The sequence below is a fragment of the Stomoxys calcitrans genome, chromosome 3, assembly GCF_963082655.1.
Source record: "Stomoxys calcitrans chromosome 3, idStoCalc2.1, whole genome shotgun sequence".
In the NCBI taxonomy this organism is placed as follows: Eukaryota; Metazoa; Arthropoda; class Insecta; order Diptera; family Muscidae; genus Stomoxys; species Stomoxys calcitrans.
The window spans coordinates 126780663-126804061 of record NC_081554.1 but is presented as its reverse complement, the minus strand read 5'-3'; the positions used below and the strand labels follow the sequence as shown (position 1 = coordinate 126804061).

Below are 23399 nucleotides of genomic sequence, written 5' to 3'. Positions count from 1 at the left end.
GATTTGCTCTGCATTTACAGTGATATCAAGATATGGTCTGGTTTGGACCACAATTAAATTATATGTTGGAGACCTGTGTAAAATGTCAGCCCATTCGAATAAGAATTGCGCCCTTTGGGGGCTCAAGAAGTAAAATGGAGAGATCGATTTATTGGGGAGCTGTATCAGGCAAGACCGATTCAGACCATAATAAAAACGAATGTTGATGGTCATGAGAGGATCCGTCGTACAAAATTTCAGGCAAATCGGATAAGAATTGAGCACTCTAGAGGCTCAAGAAATCAAGACCCATGATCGGTTTATATGACAGCTATATCAGGTTATGAGCCGATTTGAACCGTACTTGGCACAGTTATTGGATATCATAACAAAACACGTCGTGCAAAATTTCATTCAAATCGGATAAGAATTGCGCCCTCTAGAGGCTCAAGAAGTCAAGACCCAAGATCGGTTTATATGGCAGCTATATCAAAACATGGACCGATATGGCCCATTTACAATACCAACTGACCCACACTAATGAGAAGTATTTGTGCAAAATTTCCAGCGCATAGCTTTACTCCTTCGAAAGTTAGCGTGGTTTCGACAGACGGACGGACATGGCTAGATCGACTTAAAATGTCATGACGATCAAGAATATATGTACTTTATGGGATCTTAGACGCATATTTCGAGGTGTTACAGACGAAATGACGAAATTAGTACAACCCCCGTTCTATGGTGGAGGGTATAATAACACCGTAATGGTCAACCGGATGGGTATTGGCAAGGCAAAGGTCAGGCAAAGCACACCAGGCCAGCTAGTAAATTATATAAAAAGTCTATCTATGTTTTTCTCCCTACAGTAAACTAGAAGCTAGACAAACGAAAATTCCTTTACTGAGATACACATTTTCCTAATTGTAAATATTATATTTAAAACATCAAGAATAAACAAAATCAATATTTCTCATTTAGTTCAAAATGGGTAAAAAATACATGAGGTTCTATCTTAGAAGCATTAATTATACATTATCGTTATTCTTGTCAGATTCTCCTTGCCTCAAAGATTGTGTGGTCAACGACATGAAAAATTCTTCAATCAGCAAATCCTTCGAATCGCTGCCTTGTCAAAAGAAATTCATATTGAAACCGGAAGATGAAATAAGTTTGGATAGTATTTTTTCGGCCGTATTGGACAAAGTCGAACCTCCAGAATTTCAATTACAAAATCAGGAATGGAAATTAGCCGCCACGGACATGCCCACTGACAAACAGGCCTTGTTGTTTGAGGATAAGATGTATATTTCCGAACTACAAGCCAACGGTTGCACATTAAATGGGGAGACGAAAATTTTAATGGAACGTGAACTAAAAGAAGTTGGTGAATTTAATTTTCTTGTAGAGGAAAGTTATGATGGCTATGTGGCCTTTGCCAAAAGCAATATCGCAAAAGGTTGCGGTAAATATTCCAGAGGCCATTGTGTTAAGGGAAAATATGACGATAAACTGCGTTTGATTTGTGAAAAGCGAAGTGAGCATGACTATGTGGACAAAGCAAGAATTGTAAGTTTAACGTTTAACCTGATTTTAAATTGGAGGAGAATATCATTAGAATATCACAATGTATAATGAATTTAAATGTTTTGACTCTATGATATCTATTCAGGAACGAACATTAGATGTCCGCTCGAAAGAGGACAGTTTGGTGGGACGCCGTGAAACTAAAATCAATAATGATGTTCAGCGATTTAAAACTTTCATTAATATCAAGGGACATGATGATATCTTTCTACTCGATGGAGGTATAATGCTGCTCATACGCTACTTGATAGTGAATCGTTTTCGTGGCAATTTTAATTTTTATACCATGAATTTATTCGGTACGTTTAAAAGGTCATCTAATAAATATCCTTTAAGCCATAACAATTTTAAAATTTGCATCGATATATGGTTAATGATCGCATTACTAAACTAAAACCGAAAACTTAAAAAAATAAAAAAAAATATATATATATATAAAATTGTTAAGAAAATTGTAAAATTTTCTTAACAATTAACGATTAAATGTTTATTTAAATAATCTTAAAATATTTCCAGGCAAAATCCTTCGCTGTCACCTGACCGTTCATGAGGAACGAAAACGAATTAAGATGTTTCACCGCACGTTTACAAATGCCATTCGAGTGGTAAACATTCAATATTTTAACAATTATCCCCAAGAGGTCTCTGAGACTTTCTACAACTCGAATGGGAAAATGATTCTGCATTATTGGCATGGCTTTCACTATATTCTGCACGAAACCAAAGGTTTTATAGAGACCAACGAACGCATTGTACCCAAGATGGAATTAATGTGGCGTTGTCAAAATGAATTGCTGGGTCAATACCGTGAGAAAAAGAAATTTACCTATGACAATGCCATAGCTTATTTTAACAAACATGCAGAATTGTGCCCTTTTCTAATGGATTTTCTACTAAATGTCATTAAGTATAAGCCACAGAACGTATTGGAGTTTACAATTAAATACTTTCAGAAATTTCGTAAACCTTCATTGGATAAATGAAAAAATGCTGTTTTCAACCCTTAAAAGACCTATAAAGCTACCTGTTCTGGATATAGTGCTCTAAGGAGAGAAGCAACTTGTTATTTGAATGCCTACGACATATCAACTTGGAAAAAACCCTTAACAACAATTTTGCCTTTTGTTTACGATGTCAAAATAAATGTTCAAATTCCTTAGTTCGTTCATATTGATGTTTGTTTCGTTTAGTACAATATATTTGTTAACTTTTGTTAAATTTTATTAGTTTTCCAATTGCATTCTTAAGGTGCACTATGGCTTCACATGAGGAATGCTGTCATGAGGTAAAATTTTGTTTTTTATATCATCTTCACCATTGAAAAATTTGTTGCTTTCAATATCTTCTAAGGAGCCCATTCCCCCTGCGGAAGGCGAAGGACAATGTGAAATGCACCACCACATTGAAGAAGGACCACCAAGAGAAGGACATTTTGCCGTAAGTACAGAGTGTGACCAACGAGCAAAGTTTAACCTAATTCTAACCTAACCTAGTCTAATTGATAGCTCATTTAAAATTTTTAATATTGACAATAGGTAGCATGATTTTTATATCCACCGTCCAAGAACGGGGTCATATTCATTTTTTGTGGTACAGCTACAGCTCCATAGCATTAAAATGCAACTTTCTTCGCTAAAGGGAAAAATTTTCTAAAGGACGGACCAAAATTGTGGCTTTTAAAGTGTGATGAAAGATATGTGTGGGTGCTAATTCAAATTTTAATCGAATTTTATTCAATTTAACGTCAAATAAAACCACTTGTGCTAAATCTTGTTAATATTAAACTAAAATTGTGAGTTCTAAAGTCATATTGGATGAAAGATATATATGGAAGCTATATCTAGCCTTAAAAGGCCATTTCGGATTAAAGATATATATGGGAACCATATCTTAATCTGGCCCGATTTTGAAGAAAATATGAACACATATTATGACGTGAAATAAAACATCATGCCGAATTTTGTAAAGATTGGACCAAAATTGTGGCTTCTACAGCCTTAAAAAACCATATCGGATGAAAGATATATATGACAGCTATAACTAAATCTAAACCAATATTGTGCAAAATTTTATATTAATCGGACAACAAATGCAACATGTACCTTGATCACAAGAATACATGGACAAACAGACGGACATATCTATATCGAATCAAGAAGTGATTCTAAGCCGATCGATATATTTATCAACGGGTCTAGCTCTTCTCCTTCTAAGCGTTGCAAACAAATGCACAAATTTATAATACCTTGTACCACAGTTGTGGTATAGGGTATAAAAATTTACAGTGAAAACACACTGTCTTAATAAATCACAAAGAATTTTTTTTACTTTATCTGAAAAATTAAAAACAAAAATTATATATAGGGTTGCCCAAAAAGTAATTGCGGATTTTTCATATAGTCGGCGTTGACAAATTTTTTCACAGCTTGTGACTCTGTAATTGTATTCTTTCTTCTGTCAGTTATCAGCTGTTACTTTTAGCTTGCTGTAGAAAAAAAGTGTAAAAAAGTATATTTGATTAAAGTTCATTCTAAGTTATATTAAAAATGCATTTACTTTCTTTTAAAAAATCCGCAATTACTTTTTGGGCAACCCAATTTATATACATATATATATAAATATTATTAAATTACTAAATCGGAAATGGGAATCGACGGTCTGGAATTATAGGGTTAATGCTTGTTTACTTGTTAAAACTCGATTGACCTTTAAGGTCATTTTCTTCTACGCATCCAGACGAATCTTAGGTACCGTCCACCACCTAACTCAGTTTATATTTGTATTGATACCCTTTAACACTACTGTGGTACAGGGTATTATAACTTAGTGAATTTGTTTGTAACACCCAGAAGGAAGTAAGAAAGGCCCATTGATAAGTACACGGATCGACTCAAAATCAATTTTTGATTGGATTTAGCTTTGTCGTCTGTCTGTCCATGTTAATTCGTATAAAAAGTACAGGTCGTAATATTCCTCCGATTGTCTTCAAACTTGGCACTGGCACAGGAAAAAATCGATTTAGATTTTGATATAGCTGCCATATATATGTGTTCGTTTGATTTGGACTAATATTCTAATTATGTGGCTCCCAATACTGTTGTTGAATTTCATAGAAATCGGTTCAGATTTAGATATAGTCCCATATATATTCATTTCAGGGATTTTCAAGCACGTCTATTAACCGATTTTCTAAAAATGTTGGACAGCGATGCTCTCTATGACTCCCACAATATGTACGGAGTTTGGTCAAATTTCTTCATTTCAAATTTTAATTTCAACGACTTGCAGGTGAAGGGTATCAAAAGATCGGCTTTGCCAAAACTCCTCGTGCAAAATTTCAGTCAAATCGGATTGTAATTGCGCCTTCTAGAAGCTTAAGAAGTCTAGACCCAAGATCGATTTATATGGCAGCTATATCAAAACATGGTCCTATATAGCCCATTTACAATCCCAACCGACCTACAATAATAAAAGTATTTGTGCAAAATTTTAAGCGCCTAGCTTTACTCCTTCGAAAGTTAGCGTGCTTTCAACAGACGGACGGACGGACATGGCTAGATCGACTTAGAATGTCATGACGATCAAGAATATATATATACTTTATGGGGTCTTAGACGCATATTTTGGGGTGTTGCAAACTAAATGACGAAATTAGCATACTCCCCATACTACGGTGGAGGGTATACAATAGAAATGTAAATATGTGTCTCAGTGGATGTTTATAATCACCACTGAATAGTATTTTTTCTTTTGATTTTAAGGGGTGATTTTTTAAGAGCTATGGAAAGTTTTTAAAAAAATAATCATAAAATTCCGAAAAATGTATGAAATCATTATTTGAGTCGATAGTACGGTCCATATACTTTAATGTTTGAAGATTATTTCATACAAATGTTGACCGTGACTGCGTCTCAAATGGTCCATTCGCTTAGTCCAATTTTGGCATACTCTTTCCAACATTTCGGCCGGCATCTCACGAAAAAATGCGTCAATTGAAGCGTTAAATCGCACGGTCTAAGCGGGCAATTGACCGGTCCCGAACGTGAAATAAAATGTTCTCCGAACTCGCCTCTCAAAAATCAAAAGTCCATTGTTAAGAGTACTGTGTAGCATATGGCACCGACTTGTTGAAACTACATATTATGCAAGTCAAGGTCTTGCATTTTGGGCAACAAAAGTTGGACATCATCTCACGATAGCGCGATCCATTCACAGTTATGATTCGATTCGCATCATCTTTGAAGAAGTACGGTCCAATGATGTCACCAGCCCATAAACCGCACCAAACTATGACTTTTTCTGGATACATTGGTAGCACTTGCAATACTTTGCTGATCTTCACTCCAAAATCAACAATTCTGCTTACTTACGTACCCATTGAAACAATCGGCCAACTTTCCAAGAGCCCATTCACCAAAAATTCTGCTCTGTGGTAGGTCGTTCGGCTTCAATTCTTGCACCAGATGTATTTTGAAAAGCTTCACACCTAAATCCTTCCGCAAAATTTTCCACGTTGTTGAGTAACAGAGGCCCACTTGCTGCGAACGGCGACAAATCGATAATTGATGGTCATCATAAACACTGGCTCATACAGCTGGATGGATGGATCAGGTAGCTTATTTATAGTAATATTCCAAAATTTCTAAAAAATGCCTAAAGTAATCAAAACAAGTAAAAGGCAAACATAAAACAAGTAAAAGCGTGCTAAGTTCGGCCGGGCCGAATCTTATATACCCTCCACCATGGATCGCATTTGTCGAGTTCTTTTCCCGGCATCTCTTCTTAGGCAAAATAAAAAGGATATAAGAAAAGATTTGCTCTGCTATTAGAGCGATATCAAGATATGGTCCGGTTTGGACCACAATTAAATTATATGTTGGAGACCTGTGTAAAATTTCAGCCAATTCGAATAAGAATTGCGCTCTTTGTGAGCTCAAAAAGTAAAATAGAGAGATCGATTTATATGGGAGCTGTATCGGGCTATGGACCGACCATAATAAACATGTATGTTGATGGTCATGAAAGAATCCGTCGTACAAAATTTCAGGCAAATCGGATAATAATGGCGACCTCTAGAGGCTCAAGAAGTCAAGATCCCAGATCGTTTTATATGGCAGCTATATCAGGTTATGAACCGACTTGTACTTTATTTGACATAGTTGTTGAAAGTAACAATAAAAAACATCTTGCGAAATTTCAGCCAAATTGGATAAGAATTGCTCCCTCTAGAGGCTCAAGAAGTCAAGACCCAAGATCGGTTTATATGACAGCTATATGAGGTTATGCACCGATTTGAACCATACTTGGCACAGTTGTTGGATATCGTAACAAAACACGTCGTGCCAAAATTCAGTCAAATCGGATAAGAATTGCGCACTCTAGAGGCTCAAGAAGTCAAGACCCCAGATCGGTTTATATGGCACCTATATCAGGTTATGGACCGATTTGAACCATACTTAACACAGTTGTTGGATATAATAACGAAACACCTCGTGCAAAATTTCATTCCAATCGGATAAGAATTGCGCACTCTAGAGGCTCAAGAAGTCAAGACCCAAGATCGGTTTATATGACAGCTATATCAGGTTATGGACCGATTTGAACCATACTTGGCACAGTTGTTGGATATTATAACAAAACACGTCGTGCAAAAGTTCATCCCAATCGGATAAGAATTGTGCACTCTAGAGGCTCAAGAAGTCAAGACCCAAGATCGGTTTATATGGCAGCTATATCAGGTTATGGACCGATTTGAACAATACTTGGCACAGTTGTTGGATATCATAACAAAACACGTCGTGCAAAAGTTCATCCCAATCGGATAAGAATTGCGCACTCTAGAGGCTCAAGAAGTCAAGACCCAAGATCGGTTTATATGGCAGCTATATCAAAACATGGACCGATATGGCCCATTTACAATACCAACCGACCTACACTAATAAGAAGTATTTGTGCAAAATTTCAAGCGGCTAGCTTTACTCCTTCGGAAGTTAGCGTGCTTTCGACAGACAGACGGACGGACAGACGGACGGACATGGCTAGATCGACATAAAATTTCACGACGATCAAGAATATATATACTTTATGGGGTCTCAGACGAATATTTCGAGTAGTTACAATCAGAATGACGAAATTAGTATACCCCCCATCTTATGGTGGAGGGTATAAAAATAGAACAAAATTTTTTTTTCCACAGATTTTTGTACCGCTTTAACGAATGATAGATGGTTACAAAAGGGGGGTTATGAACATTCCGAAATTATGTGACCTAATCTAGACTTCAAGAGGTCTACCGCTTTGATGTCGCTGGCTAGTACAGATGTATCAATTATTGTGTCCGTCATGACAGGTCCCTCTCTGATCAGAAAACATGCTGACAGTCTGAAGGTTGCAAGTAACGACTTCTACACAAGCTGTGAGGACGTCGAGGAAGAAGAGACTGTAGAACATCTGCTGTGTGTGTATCCCACACTGGCAGTCAGAAGGAGTTCCACTTTAGGTTCTCATTTCTTTGAGAACTTATCTTATTTAGCGGATGTGAACATTCGCAAGTTGTTGGGAACTAGAAGACATATTCCTTCTCTTGTGCCTGTGGTATCACAATGGACGGAAACGTCTAAGTAAGTCTGATGGCAGACTGCCACTTAAACTTAACACACAAACGGCAAGACAAGATTAATATCGCCCTATCCTATGATGGTGGCTAACCAAATTACATTAAATCGATGGTAAACAAGTTAAAGCATGCTAAGTTCGGTCTGGCCGAATCTTGTATACCCTCTACCATGGATCGCATTTGTCAAGTTCTTTGCCAGATATCTCTTATAGGCAAACAAAGCAAAATGGATAGGAATTGCTATGCTATTGGAGCTATACCATGTAATGATTGGGGCCATACTTGGTTTGACTGTTAGAGACCAAAGTGGAAGTCATTTAGCTAAATCGGATATAATTGCGCCCTCTAGAGGTTCAAGAAGTATTATAGGAAGATCGGTTTATATGGGAGCAATACCAGGTTATGATCCGAATTAGATCATACTTTGCATAGTTGTTGAAAAATAAAACAAACTACTTCGTGCAAAATTTCAGCCAAATCGGATATTAATTGCGCCCTCTACCGGCTCAAGAAATCAAGAATCGAGATCGGTTTATATGGCAGCTATATTAAAAAGTGGACCCATAAAGCCCATTCGTAATCCCAACCGACCTACACTAAGTATTCGTGCAAAATTTCAAGTACCTAACTTTATTCCTTCGAAAGATAGCGTGCATTCGCCAGACGGACGGACGGGGCTAAATCGACTAAGAATGTCAAGACGATCAAGAACATACATACTTTGTTCGGTCCCCCTCCTATGGTGGAGGGTGTAAAAATCATTTCTAGCAGTCTAGACTAGTGCTTTTCCCGTCCGACAAGGCATAACTATGAGCACCGCACAGGCTGGAACTTTGACCTCCGACTTGTGTGGTGTTCATTGTCCGATAATGGGTTGAGGATTTTGAGAATAGATTTTGCCGCTGCAATAAACAGTAGTTAGCAGCACCATATTTCAACATAAAATAAAAGCGCGCTAAATTCGGCCGGGCCGAATCTTGAGAACCCACCACCATGAATTCTACTAAAATATGGCAACTATATCTGGATATAGACCGATTCGGACCGTACTTAACACAGTTATTGAGAGTCATAACAGAACAATGTGTGCAAAATTTCAGTAAAATCGGAAAAATTGGCGACTTTCAGGGGCTCATGGAGTCATATCGGGAGATCGGTTTATATGGTAGCTATATCAGGTTCTTGGCCGATCCGGACCGGGAGTCTTAACAGAACACCACATGCAAAATTTCAGGTTCTTGACCGATTTAAACAGTACTTGGCATAGTTGTTGGAAGTCATAACAGAACACTGTGTGCAAAATTTCACACATTTATGCGTAACACTTAATACACATAATCTTATATATAACAAGTAAAAGCGTGCTAAGTTCGGCCGGGCTGAATCTTATATACCCTCCACCATGGATCGCATTTGTCGAGTTCTTTTCCCGGCATCTCTTCTTAGCCAAAAAAGGATATAAGAAAAGAGTTGCTCTGCTATTAAAACGATATCAAGATATGGTCCGGTTCGGATCACAATTAAATTATATGTTGGAGACCTGTGTAAAATTTCAGCCAATTCGTATAAGAATTGCGCCCATTGGGGCTCACGAAGTAAAATAGAGAAAACGATTTATATGGGATCTGTATCGGGCTATAGACCGATTCAGACCATAATAAACACGTTTGTTGATGGTCATGAGAGGATCCGTCGTAGGCATATCGGATAATAATTGCGACCTCTAGGGGTCAAGAAGTCAAGATCCCAGATCGGTTTATATGGCAGCTATATCAGGTTATGAACCTATTTGAACCTTATTTGACACAGTTGTTGAAAGTAAAAATAAAATACGTCATGCAAAATTTCAGCCAAATCGGATAGGAATTGCGCTCTCTAGAAGCTCAAGACCTCTAGGGGTCAAGAAGTCAAATCCCCAGATCTGTTTATATGACAGCTATATCAGGTTATGAACCGTTTTCAACCATACTGCACACAGTTGTTGGATATCATAACAAAACACGTCGTGCAAAATTCCATTCCAATCGGATAAGAATTGCACCCTCTAGAGGCTCAAGAAATCAAGACCCAAGATCGGTTTATATGGCAGCTATATTAGGTTATGGACCGATTTAAACTATACTGGGCACAATTGTTGGATATCATAACAAAACACGTCGTGCAAAATTTCATTTCAATCGGATAAGAATTGCGCACTCTGGAGGCTCAAGAAGTCAAGACCCAAGATCGGTTTATATGGCAGCTATTTCAGGTTATGAACCGATTTGAATCATACTTGGCACAGTTGTTGGATATCATAAGAAAACACGTCGTGCCAAAATTCATTCAAATCGGATAAGAATTGCACCCTCTAGAGGCTTAAGAAGTCAAGACCCAAGATCGGTTTATATGGCAGCTATATTAGGTTATGGACCGATATGGCCCATTTACAATACCAACCGACCTACACTAATAAGAAGTATTTGTGCAAAATTTCAAGCGGCTAGCTTTACTCCTTCGGAAGTTAGCGTGCTTTCGACAGACAGACGGACGGACGGACATGGCTAGATCGACATAAAATGTCGCGACGATCAAGAATATATATACTTTATGGGGTCTCAGACGAATATTTCGAGTAGTTACAAACAGAATGACGAAATTAGTATACCCCCCATCTTATGGTGGAGGGTATAAAAATTCACAAAGCCACATGGCTGTCACCCGATCAAAACACGGAATTCCGTTACGACTTTCAATAACTGTGCAAATACGGTGCAAATCTGTCCATAACCTGATAGGCTAATTTGGACCGTACAACCGGTCTCTCGATCATCGTTGTTCGGTTCCTAGTAGCTTTAATTTTAGCTGGTTTGACAGAAGTTAGGTATGTAGAATAAAATTATTATAAATTTATTTTGTATAAATTTATTGCAGAATCCATGGTGGTGGGTTCTCAAGATTCGGCACGGCCAAACTTAGCACGCCTTTTCTTTTTAATATAGAAACCATCAAATGCAACAAGATACGAAAATGTATTCCAGAAATCTTACTCCTAAGAATTTTGAGAAAAAACAAATTTTTTTGATAGTTTTGGATCCAAATATAGTCCAATCTGAACCACACTCCGATTTTGATGCCAAATTTCATCGAATACGGATGAAAAATTACCAATTTATTGCCTCAAGACTTTAAGTCTAGATATCGGTCTATATAGCGGCTATATATAACTAAAATTCAATTTTATGAGATCAGGAGATCAGGATTTTATAAAAAGAATACGAAATCATCAAAAATTGTTTGCAAAATATTTTTATACCCAAATATCTGCAAAATTATAAATTTATTATATAATTACCCAATAAATACCCAAGCGTTGGGTATTTACCCGGTAGAAACTCATCTCTATTTATCGGGTCTAAGAACAATATTTAAAGGTGTTACAAATGGAATGGCTAGATAAGTACACGCCCATCCTTTGGTGTTGGGTATAATAACCTATTTCTAAGGAGTATCATAGATTATATATAAAGAATTTGAAGCTCGCACATGGTTGTGAATGTAGATAAATGAAATGAATATAGAACATGTCGCAAGCATAATTCTTCTCTCAGTATTATGCCGTTTGCGTCATTTTATCCATTATTTCCTTTCCCGTGAAGGCAACTATGGCTTAATCCACGTATGTAGGGTTTCGGCAGCCTTAGCTTCCAATATTTGTATCTTCTTTATTTTATTTATTTATTTTTTTTTTTTTTTGCTGTAAATTTGTTTTTTTTTTAATTTTTTTCGGCAGAGCTGCTTGCTCTGCCCATCACAAGGATGTAAAAAATTCAAATCTGACTGTATGTATGTTTTACTCTCTTTCAGTATTTAAAATCATTTTTTATACTGAATGATTAGTGTTTTGCAAAAGTAAACATAAAATTTAAAATTTTAAATACTTTTTTATACCCACCACCGAAGGATGGGGGTATATTCATTTTGTCATTCCGTTTGCAACACATCGCAATATCCATTTCCGACCCTATAAAGTATATATATTCTTGATCAGCGTAAAAATCTAAGACGATCTAGCCATGTCCGTCCGTCTGTCTGTTAAAATCACGCAGTTTCAATAAAGTTTTCAAAAATAGAGATATTGAGCTGAAACTTTGCACAGATTCTTGTTTGTCCATAAGTCTGTTCGAAGATGGGCTATGTTGGACTATATCTTGAAATAGCCCCCATGACCGATCGGCCGATTTGGGGTCTTAGGCCAATAAAAGCCACATTTATTATCCAAATTTTGCTGAAATTTGGGACAGTGAGTTGTGTAAGGCCCTTCGATCTCCTTTGTCAATTTGGGCCAGATCGGTCCAGATTTGGATATAGCTGCCATATAGACCGATCCTCCGATTTAGGGTCTTAGGCCCATAAAAGCCACCTTTATTATCCGATTTTGCTTAAATATGGGAAAGTGAGTTGGGTTAGGCCCTTCGACATCCTTCGTGAATTTGGCTCAGATTGGTTCAGATTTAGATATAGCTGCCATATAGACCGATCCATCGATTTAGGGTCTAAGGCCCATAAAAGCCACATTTATTATCCGATTTTGCTGAATTCGGGGCAGTGAGTTATCTTAGGCTCTTCGACATCTTTCTTTCTTTGGCCCTGATCCGATCAGATTTGAATATAGCTGCCATATAGACCGATCCCTCGATTTGAGGTTTTTTGGCCCATAAAAGGCGCATTTATTTTCTGATGTCGCCGAAATTTTGGACAGTAAGTTAAGTTAAGCCCTTTGACATACTTCTGCATTATGGCACAGATCGGTCCAGATTTGGATATAGCTGCCATATAGACCGATCTCTCGGTTTTAGGTTTTGGGGCCACAAAAGGCGCATTTATTGTCCGATGTCGCCGCAATTTGGGACAAAGAGTTAAGTTAAGCCCCTCCACATATTTCTGCAATTTCGTCTAGATCGATCATGATTTGCATACAGCTGACATAAAGACCGATATCTCGATTTCAAGTCTTGGCCCCAAAAAAGGCGCATTTATAATCTGATTTAACTGAAATTTGACACATTGACTTATGTTAGACTTTTCGATATACATGTTGTATATGGTTCAGATTGGTTTATTTTTAGATATAGCTACTAAGAAGACCAATAGTTTATTATACACAATTGAACAATGACTTGTACTTATTAGTATTTGGTTCAAATCGGATCATATTTCGATATAACTGCTATGGGTGGTGGGTATCCAAATTTCGGCCCGGCCGAACTTAACGCCTTTTTACTTGTTATGTCTTCCAAGCGTTTAATCAACAAAAGTCATTGTTTTTCAAATAAAAACCGCAAAGCGATTTGTATACCCCTGCGCATGTTCATTCGTTGCTGTCTCAACACCTAGAGTTGGGTAGTTCCGGATAGAATTAGTTCATCGGAACTTATCCAAGTAAGGAACTGCTGTTCCATCTCTTTTCTTCTTATAGTTCCTTTTTTTATGCATGTACACTTTTTTTTCCTCCCTTTTGTTAATTTATAGACCAGCTGATTGACAACCATATTTTTCAGCTTCATACAACAACTAAATAAGAGAGTCAACTTTTTTAAAGAACAACTGTGTACGTTATGATTTAGGTGGGTCAAGAGTCAACTTTTTAAAGAACAACGACTGTGTACGTTGTGATTTAGGTCAAAGGAAAATAAATTGTTTGCGGCAATCACATTAAATGAAAGTGGTGGCATAACTATTGAAACGTGTAGACATCCACACATAATTTTTTTTATTGTCAAATCTACATTGTTTTGATGCGCTTCGATTCGTGTTTTTTATTCGAGACTTAATACTTGTTCAAAACAAAGTACAAAAAATTATTAAAAATTAAATTTTAAGATCAATTACATATACAGTCGGAATGTTTTAATATATACAATTAAAAGCACTCAAAAGTATCTAAGAAACTAGTTCCTTTTGTGGAACGGAACTGAAAGGAGCTATTACTTAAAGGAACTAAAATGCCCACCTCTATCAATAACGACTGAAACAAATAGCATAAAAATACGTGTGAACGCTACCGGTCTATTAGTTTGATTTTTGCTGCCAAATTTTGAGAGAAATTAGATTCCACTTGTATCCGTCCTCTGTGGGAGTATATTCAAAACCAGATTTTTTCGCCATCTAATAACAAAAAATTTCTGTGAAAAGTTATAGCATAATTTTAGGCGCTCGTTCCTAAATATTTAAATGCAATTTAACAGTAAATTTTAAAATCCTACTCACACTACACCCATCCTGTTTACCCACCGCTGCCTTAAACTATCCATCTGTTACCCTATAAAGTATATTTGAGAGTGTCCTGCACTATAAAGCAGAATGATTTCATTTGGAATTTTTCCTTTTGACCCCAATTAGCAAAATACGAAATTATACTCTTCTTAATTTGGTTTAGCTATGTCTGTCTGTCAGCGTATCCGTGTATCGTATCGTTTCTCCGTGTGTTATTTTTTAATCAGGTGTAGGTTGAATTTGTGTGCCCAAATAACTCCAGTAATTCCCCATTAAAAGAAATAAGTCCCCAAATAGAAAATGAAATAACCCTCCAATAATTTTTGGGGTCTTATTTCATTTTTTAAAGATTGAAACACATTTAGGGAATGTGCTGAAAATATCAATTTTAATAATTCAGTATATAAAAATTCACATTTCACTAAAGACCTGCGGGCAGTCTTCAGCCTTTAATCTGCAATAGGGAGAATTATATGTGCCAAATCCTTGAGAAATGATATCTGCTTGCAAACTATGCTGGAATATGTTGCAAATTTGCAGATGTTTAGCGATAAAAGGAATACTTTTGGCATTTTGTCTTTGCAAAAAACTTATTACTTTAATACTTAAATCCAGTGGATCGTGTGGAATTCTTTTTCCGGTTGATAGCTCAACTCAGATGATATATTCTCTGAATCTTCCAAAAAGATATTTGGATATTTCAATAAAGATTGAGCAAACTACTTGTTTTCCCTTTATAATACTCTGAAAACGACTCGTTTTTCCTTTACAATATAAAGGGTGATTTTTTTGAGGTTAGGATTTTCATGCATTAGTATTTGACAGATCACGTGGGATTTCAGACATGGTGTCAAAGAGAAAGATGCTCAGTATGCTTTGACATTTCATCATGAATAGACTTACTAACGAGCAACGCTTGCAAATCATTGAATTTTATTACCAAAATCAGTGTTCGGTTCGAAATGTGTTCATTCACCGTAACGTTGCGTCCAACAGCATCTTTGAAAAAATACGGTCCAATGATTCCACCAGCGTACAAACCACACCAAACAGTGCATTTTTCGGGATGCATGGGCAGTTCTTGAACGGCTTCTGGTTGCTCTTCACTCCAAATGCGGCAATTTTGCTTATTTACGTAGCCATTCAACCAGAAATGAGCCTCATCGCTGAACAAAATTTGTCAAAATTTGAACACATTTCGAACCGAACACTGATTTTGGTAATAAAATTCAATGATTTGCAAGCGTTGCTCGTTAGTAAGTCTATTCATGATGAAATGTCAAAGCATACTGAGCATCTTTCTCTTTGACACCATGTCTGAAATCCCATGTGATCTGTCAAATACTAATGCATGAAAATCCTAACCTCAAAAAAATCACCCTTTACAAGTGCGAAACGATTCATTTGCCACAAATACGAGTCATTCAAAGCTTGTGAACCCAAATAAAAGCCTAAATTGTGCTAAATAAACACAGCCCTGAATAATGTCAAATAATAAAAATCAAATTTCTATCCAAAAATTTGTAAAATAAATCAAAATTTTACAGACATAGCAAGAGAAAACGAATCTGAACAATAAGCCATCATAAAATGTAAATTTGAGTGTAAAAAATTGAATGTGTAAAACATCTCAACTGATGTGAACAGTTGAGATGTTTCCCAAAACATGTCGAAAAGCCTAACATAAGTCACTGTGTCAAATTTCAGCGAAATCGGCTTATAAATGTGCTTTTTATGGAGCCAAGACTTTAAATCGAGAGATCGGTCTATATGACAGCTATATTCAAATCTGAACACAACGCGCTGTCTCAAATTTTGGCGAAATCGGATAATAAATGCGCCTTTTATGGCCCCAAGACCTTAAATCAAGAGATCGGTCTACATAGCAGCTATATCCAAATCTGGACCGATCTGGCCCAAATTGAAGTGCGATGTCGAGTGGCCTAACATGGGGGCTATATCAAGATATAGTCCGATATAGCCCATCTTAGAATTTAACCTGCATATGGACAAAAAAAGAATCTGTGCAAAGTTTCAGCTCAATATCTCTATTTTTAATGACTGTAGCGTGATTTCAACAGACAGACGGGCGGACATGGCTAGATCGTCTTAGATTTTTACGTTGATCAAGAATATATCTACTTTACTAGCTGGACAGGGCTCGCTCCGCTGCGCCTTCTTTAACTCTCTAATATATTTTTAGGGTGAGGACACTTCGCCCTGAATGTGGATATCGAATTCGTGCTAATGTAGCCTTAGTCCGCCTATGACGCTGAGCGCCTGCGTTCGAATCCTGGCGGAACTTCGGACAAAATTTAAAGCAGTGATTATCCCCTCTTAATGCTGGCGACATTTGCGAGGTACCATGCCATGCATGGTCATGTAAAAAATTCCCCCCAAAGAGGTGTCGCGCTGCAGCACTCCGTTCGGACTCGGCTATGAAAAATTGATGTGTGAGAAGTTTGCCCTTGCTCGGTTTCTGGGTAAATTTTTACTTTAGTGTATTGATAAAAATTTCGGGTTTAGGGGGTATTTCGGGGGTGGTTACTTCGCCATTAAGGTAAATATAAGATTAGTGCTCTACTTTCGGAAACATTTCATATGAGTCCCATAATGGCATGATCGGTAAATAAGTTGTGATTGACGGTCAATAAATTTCCACCCCAAATAGCTTTTATATAATAGGGAGGTATTTTGAGGTGGGGCGGCTCCCCAAACACATGGCTCTGTATTGTGGTGATTGGTCGAACGAACGCATTACCAATCTCTGACATCTAGTATATTTGAAATTGGGGTAATGAGAAATGCTTTTTAGGGTAGACATTTCGACCAAAATATGGATATCAAATTCGTGTCCACCCCCAAATCCCTTTACTTTGAGCCCCAACGGTATGAACTGTTTGCAGGGTGTTTTGGGGCTGGGCGACCACCGGCATTTTGCACTGAAAATAGATATCAAATTCGTTCTTTATTCCCAACGAAAATGAATTTCAGTTTAGGGTGTGCTTTAGGGCGTACCCCAAAACACTTGGCTCCAAAATTGGATATCAAACTCGTTTTATACTCTCAAATACCTTTCATTTAAGTCCCATATTGTCATAATGGGTTAAATAACCCATTTGACGTAAGGAAAAGCGCCACCTTGACCTGAATGCAAATTTTAATGTCATATTTTTAATCTACTCCCAAATATCTTTCATTTGAATCGCACATAGCCATGGTCATCTGATATGCCCATTTTGGGCATATTTGGGGGTGGGGCGACCTCCCTTTACATGGACTTAATTTTTTATGCCATATTTGTAATCTACTGCCGGATATTTTTTATTACTTTGTGATTCTACAGAACAAACAAACAAACCGAGTCTCATATAGTCATGATGGGTCATATGCCCATTTGGAGCTCTTTTTCTTGGGAGAGGGGAGGGGGTGGGTGGCCCCCTATACTTCGATCTGATTTTGTCAGATCAGATTCTTAATCTACTACCAAATACTTTTCATTTAAGCCCCATGTTGATATGGACGACCAATTTGTCTGCTTTTAGACATTTTGGGGTTAGGGCGATCCTGGGTGATTGAACCCAATTTTTTATACCATATTCTACCTTTCATTTGATATTCATATTGTCTTGATCTGTCCACTTGTGATTTTGGGTGGTATTTTTGGGGTAACGGGGTCCGCCCCTTCCGATATCAACAAATTATAAAACATATTTCTTGTTCCTGAACATATTCCTAATCTACTTCCGAATACCATTCATTTGAGTCCCATATTATCATGATCGTCAAATAAACCTATTTTAAGATGTTTCAGTGCACTTCAAGCGTACTCGCATTATGTATTCAAAAGATTGCACTAAATCGCAGTTTGATAAACCATTCATAACTATTCATTGTTTATAAGTACTTACCAAAAACCAACTAGTTTGGTTTGAGGATAGATTGTATCACGGTCTTCCTCATAGCCTGCTCGAAATCCGTAATAAACACCTTCGGCTTCATGTCAAAAATATTTTCTTTAATATATAATATTGTTAGTATACGGCGATACGCCGCCAATGGGACTTTGGTTGCTTTTAAAGCCTTAAGCTCTATAGAATAATCTTCCACGTTTTCGTGGTTGTGCTCTGAATAATTTTGCCGTTAGGATGCTAGTTCACCCTGCCTTGCAAGATTGCGATCTATACTCATATTTAACCACATATTGATAAGAAGACTTATGTTGATTGATAATTTTTTTATCCATTACGTTGATAAATCTATCAATTTTTGATCTCTCACGTTGATGGATCATTTCTTGGTCTATCACGTACAGCAGCTCATTGTTACGTCTTTGACCACTAATATCTTCACAATTTTTCAATAAGTCCTCGCTTTTGACGTTTTGCTTGTTAGAACAAAATGAAATAACTCCCCAAAAACTTAGTTGGGGACTTTGTTAATTTTTTAAATAACTCCCCAAAAACTTAGTTGGGGACTTTGTTAATTTTTGAAATAACTCCCCAAAAATGAATAAAAAATAAATCCAAAAAAAAAAAAATAAATAATTCCACAAAAATAGTTGTTTTTGTTTTCCGTAGAGCATTTTGGGGACTTATTTCATAGAGCCCGAATGTGGTATTAAATTATCACGACATATTTCATGCATTCCACTTTATTGTCCCAAAAACCAACGATATGAAGTTTTGGTGGAAATGGGTTCAGATTTAGAAAAACTCCATAATATGTAAATAGAATAATTTTCTACCGGTCTACACATAATTTGGTACAGATTGTTTTAGCCTTTGCTAAATTTCTTCAAAATTGGATTTGGAAGCATCCATTATCGGTTCATAAATAGAAAAAAGCACTAATATAATTCCGAAACATTTGAAATTATTTTTCAAGTCCCTAACATATAAGCTGAGTTAGTCAGTTTTTATTGATATCAGGATCCGTGGTTGCGGGTCCGATCGAACCAAGCTCATTTTTATCATTTTACATCACTAATGTTGTACAGAGTGTTATAACTTTGGGCCTCTATATACAGAATCAAGAAAATGACAAGACGATTTTTGCAAAATTGAGAGGAACTGTTTTATTTAACATCTCAGTATGCCCGCAATATTTAAAAGCAAGTAAAAGCGTGCTAAGTTCGGCTGGGCCGAATCTTATATACCCTCCACCATGGATTGCATCTGTCTAGATCTTTTCTCGGTATCGCTTTTTAGGCAAACATCTGATAAAAGAAAAAAAAATTGCTATGATATTGGAGCTATATCAACTTATGGTCCGATGGTCCGGACCATAATTAAACTAAATGTAGAAGTCGTTGTGTAAAATTTCAGCCAATTCGAATAAAAATTGCGCTCTATAGAGGCTCAAGAAGAAAAATAGGGAGATCGGTTTATATGGGAGGTGTATCAGGCTATAGACCGATTCAAACCATAATTGATACGTATGTTAAAGGTCATGAGAGAAGTCGTTGTACAAATATTCAGCCAAATCTGATTATAATTGCGACCTCTAAAGGCTCCAGAATTTAAGATCCCAGATCGATTTATATGGCAGCTATATCAGGTTATGAACACAACTGTTGGAAGTCATAAAAAAATACGTCATGCAAAATTTCAGCCAAATCGGATAGGAATTGCGCCCCCTAGAAGCTCAAGAAATCAAGTCCCCAGACAGCTACATCAGGTGATGGACCGATTTAGACCGTACTTGGCACAGTTGTTGGACATCATAACAAAATACTTCGTGCAATATTTCATTCAAATCGGATAAGAATTGCGCCCTCTAGAGGCTCAAGAAGTCAAGACCCAAGATCGGTTTATATGGCAGCTATATCAGGTTATGGACCGATTTGAACCATATTTGGCACAGTTATTGGATATCATAACAAAACGGTTTATATGGCAGCTATATCAAAACATGGACCGATATGGCCCATTTACAATCCCAAACGACCTACACTAATAAGAAGTATTTGTGCAAAATTTCAAGCGGCTAGCTTTACTCCTTCGAAAGTTAGCGTGCTTTCGACCGACAGACGGACGGACATGGCTAGATCGACATAAAATGTCACGACGATCAAGAATATATATACTTTATGGGGTCTCAGACGAATGTTTCGAGTATTTACAAACCGAATGACGAAATTAGTATATTCCTATCCTATGGTGGAGGGTATAAAATAATTCATCAGATACTCGCATATATATATATGGCTTCCAGAAGGTCTCTCGTGCAATATGTAAATTGCAAAACCAATTTTCCATTTTAGTAATGCTGAGCTCATAACAACTACAATTTTCGCTCATTTCAGATGTCAATTGATCCACATGCCGACGAATTAAATAACCCAGCTTGTTATCTACCCCAACCACACGATGCAAAGTTCATTACAGAAAATCTTCAACCTATGGGCCCAATTGGGCCCTGGGCAACAGGCAAAGTGGATTGGAGTCCCATGGCGGGTTTGACAGGAACTCGACCGGTCGTTGACCGTTATTCAATAACACGTTTTAGCCCCAGTGAGTGGAGAGCTAAAAATTTCGAAACTGTTAAGAACACCAATCAGGTATTCGATAGAGCTTTGAGGTTAGTTGGATACGAAACATAATTTTAAGTAAAAGGTTGACATACTAATTCATTTTCAAGAAATCAGCACCACTCAAAGACCTCGCAAATGCGCATATCTGCAATGGTGGACAAGACACAATCTGAGACCACGGACAATGTACGCCAGAGAGCGCACCTCATTGACAAATGGAAGACGACATTGGGAGCAGCCATCAAAGCCATGGCCGATGAAATTAGCATTTTGGAAGAGGAAAGAGTTCGGTTGAAGAAATCTTTGGTTATTTTAGAACTACCCGAATCCATTGCCAAGGAGTGTCTTGACAAACGTTGCGGTCGTCCCGATACGGAATTAGTTCGCGATGCCCCCGAAGAAGAGTTGATAAATGAATTGGCTTTGATTGCTGAAATAAGGCAGCTGTTGAAAAAGACTTTGGAAGATTTCGAACAACAACAAGTGGAAAATCGTTCTGCACGTCAACGTTTGGAATACGATTGGAGTGACAAGAAAGAGGCGTATGAAATGGATTCTGCAAATGCCCATTTGCAAAATAAATCAACTACCATAATGTTTAGACCCGGAGCTGTTAGGCAACCGCCGGAGTAAGTGTGAGAACTTAATGCGAAATGATGACTAAAAATTAAAAATTTTTACTTGATCGAAGGAGTTGGTAATGATTTCCAGCCAAAGAAGCAAGAGATAACATTAACGACGGTATCTTTTAATTTTTGAATCACTTTCTACTAAAAGTCATTACTTTCCTATTCGAATTTCATTGCCGACTTAATCTCAGTTTACTTCGCAAATGACTCTCAATGCCATCTTATATCCACCAACACCTTGAAACATCCATTGCAACATTTTGAAATATCCATTGCCAACGTTCTTATTGAACGTCTTAAAATTCTAACACGATCGAACGATGTTCGCCCATTTGTTTGACCGTGAATCTGGTCATCTGCCATTTGCAACCACGCTAGAGTATTAAAAATTTTAAATGTTGAACAGAAATCGCAGGTTAAGTTATTGAACGGGCCAAATCGGACTATATTTGGGTACAGCTGACATATTGACCGAACTGCCGATTTAGAGTCTTAAGCCCATAACCGCCGCATTTTTTGCCCTATTTCGCTGCAACTTTCAAGAATGCGTTGTAGTAGGGCTCTTAATATTCAAACCGAACGAGGTCTTTATTGGACCACATTAAGATATATCTACCATATAGACCAATCCGCGGATTATTAATTTATTTCATTTGTTCTGTAATAAAAAAGCCAACAAGGCCAATAAATTTATATTACACAGTAATAAACCTGAGTTCAAACTTAGAACTAAGTTCTAAAGAAAATAAGTTTAAATAAAAGAAATATAAAGAAAATAGGAACTTTAGCGGCTCCCCAGACATAAAAAATCAGTTATAGATAATATTAAAAAATAAATTGAGATTTTAAAGCCAAACAGGTCGCATATATGCGATTTCGTTGAAACTTAGAACAGGGACTAGCACTAGACCCTCCGATATCCAAAATGAATAAGATCCATATCAGACCATGTTTTCATAAAGCAACCATATAGACCGATCTGTCGATTTAGGGTTTTAAGCCTATTACAGCCATATTTATTGTCCAATTTATCCTGAGTCCCAAATTAAGTCCAAACTGAATATAGTCCATATTGGATCATGTTTAAATAAAGCTGCCATATAGACCAATCTGCCATTCTTGTTGAAATTGGCGTCAGTGAGCTTTCTTACACCTTACATTACAACTTCTCTCCCAATTAAGGGTCTTGAGCTGTGAAAGGCACATTTTTCACCGAAATTTGATGAAATCTCAAATCAAATTCGGCTCGGTATAACTTAATACGTTTTAACTTGTTTAATTATGCATCTTCAAGCTTCGAATGTAATCGAAAATAAATATTTATAGGGTCCCAATCCAGTGTTACCAATCCAAAAGACGAAATTTTCTTGTGTGAAAATATGTTTCTTATTTTTCACAAATATGTCTAGAAGTAATCTAAATTTCAGAATCCATTCACTTCTACTCGATATTACCACCGAAGGATGGGGGTATATTCATTTTGTCATTCCGTTTGCAACACATCGAAATATCCATTTCCGACCCTACAAAGTATATACAATATATTCTTGATCAGCGTAAAAATCTAAGACGATCTAGACTTGTCCGTCCGTCTGTCTGTTGGAATCACGCTACAGTCTTTAAAAATAGAGATATTGGGCTGAAACTTTGCACAGATTCTTAATTTATCCATAAGCAGGTTAAGTTCGAAGATGGACTATATCGGACTATATCTTGATATAGCCCCCATATGGACTGATCCGCCGATTTAGGGTCTATGGCCCACAAAAGCTACATTTATTATCCAAATTTTGCTGAAATT

At 37.0% G+C, this 23399-nt stretch overlaps 2 protein-coding genes across 3 annotated transcripts in view; both read left to right on the top strand.

The window, feature by feature from the left end:
* Positions 1-865: 865 nt before the first annotated feature.
* LOC106088835 (uncharacterized) lies at positions 866-2733 on the top strand. The gene is made up of 4 exons (XM_013254525.2): positions 866-967; positions 1031-1545; positions 1649-1862; positions 2080-2733. The coding sequence occupies exons 1-4, from the start codon at positions 964-966 to the stop codon at positions 2544-2546; spliced, it is 1200 nt and encodes a 399-aa protein (XP_013109979.2). The 5' UTR covers positions 866-963; the 3' UTR covers positions 2547-2733.
* LOC106088836 (tektin-4) overlaps positions 2723-23399 on the top strand; it is a 32892-nt gene continuing 12215 nt past the window's right edge. Inside the window, exons 1-4 of one of the 2 annotated variants that reach the window (XM_059364843.1) lie at positions 2723-2848; positions 2917-3000; positions 20742-21016; positions 21077-21598. In XM_059364843.1, coding sequence (XP_059220826.1) covers positions 2819-2848; positions 2917-3000; positions 20742-21016; positions 21077-21598 — 911 coding nt within the window. In that variant the 5' untranslated portion in view covers positions 2723-2818. Of the gene's footprint in view, positions 2849-2913; positions 3001-20741; positions 21017-21076; positions 21599-23399 lie in introns of both variants that reach the window. The other variant, XM_059364842.1, reaches the window with a different exon arrangement.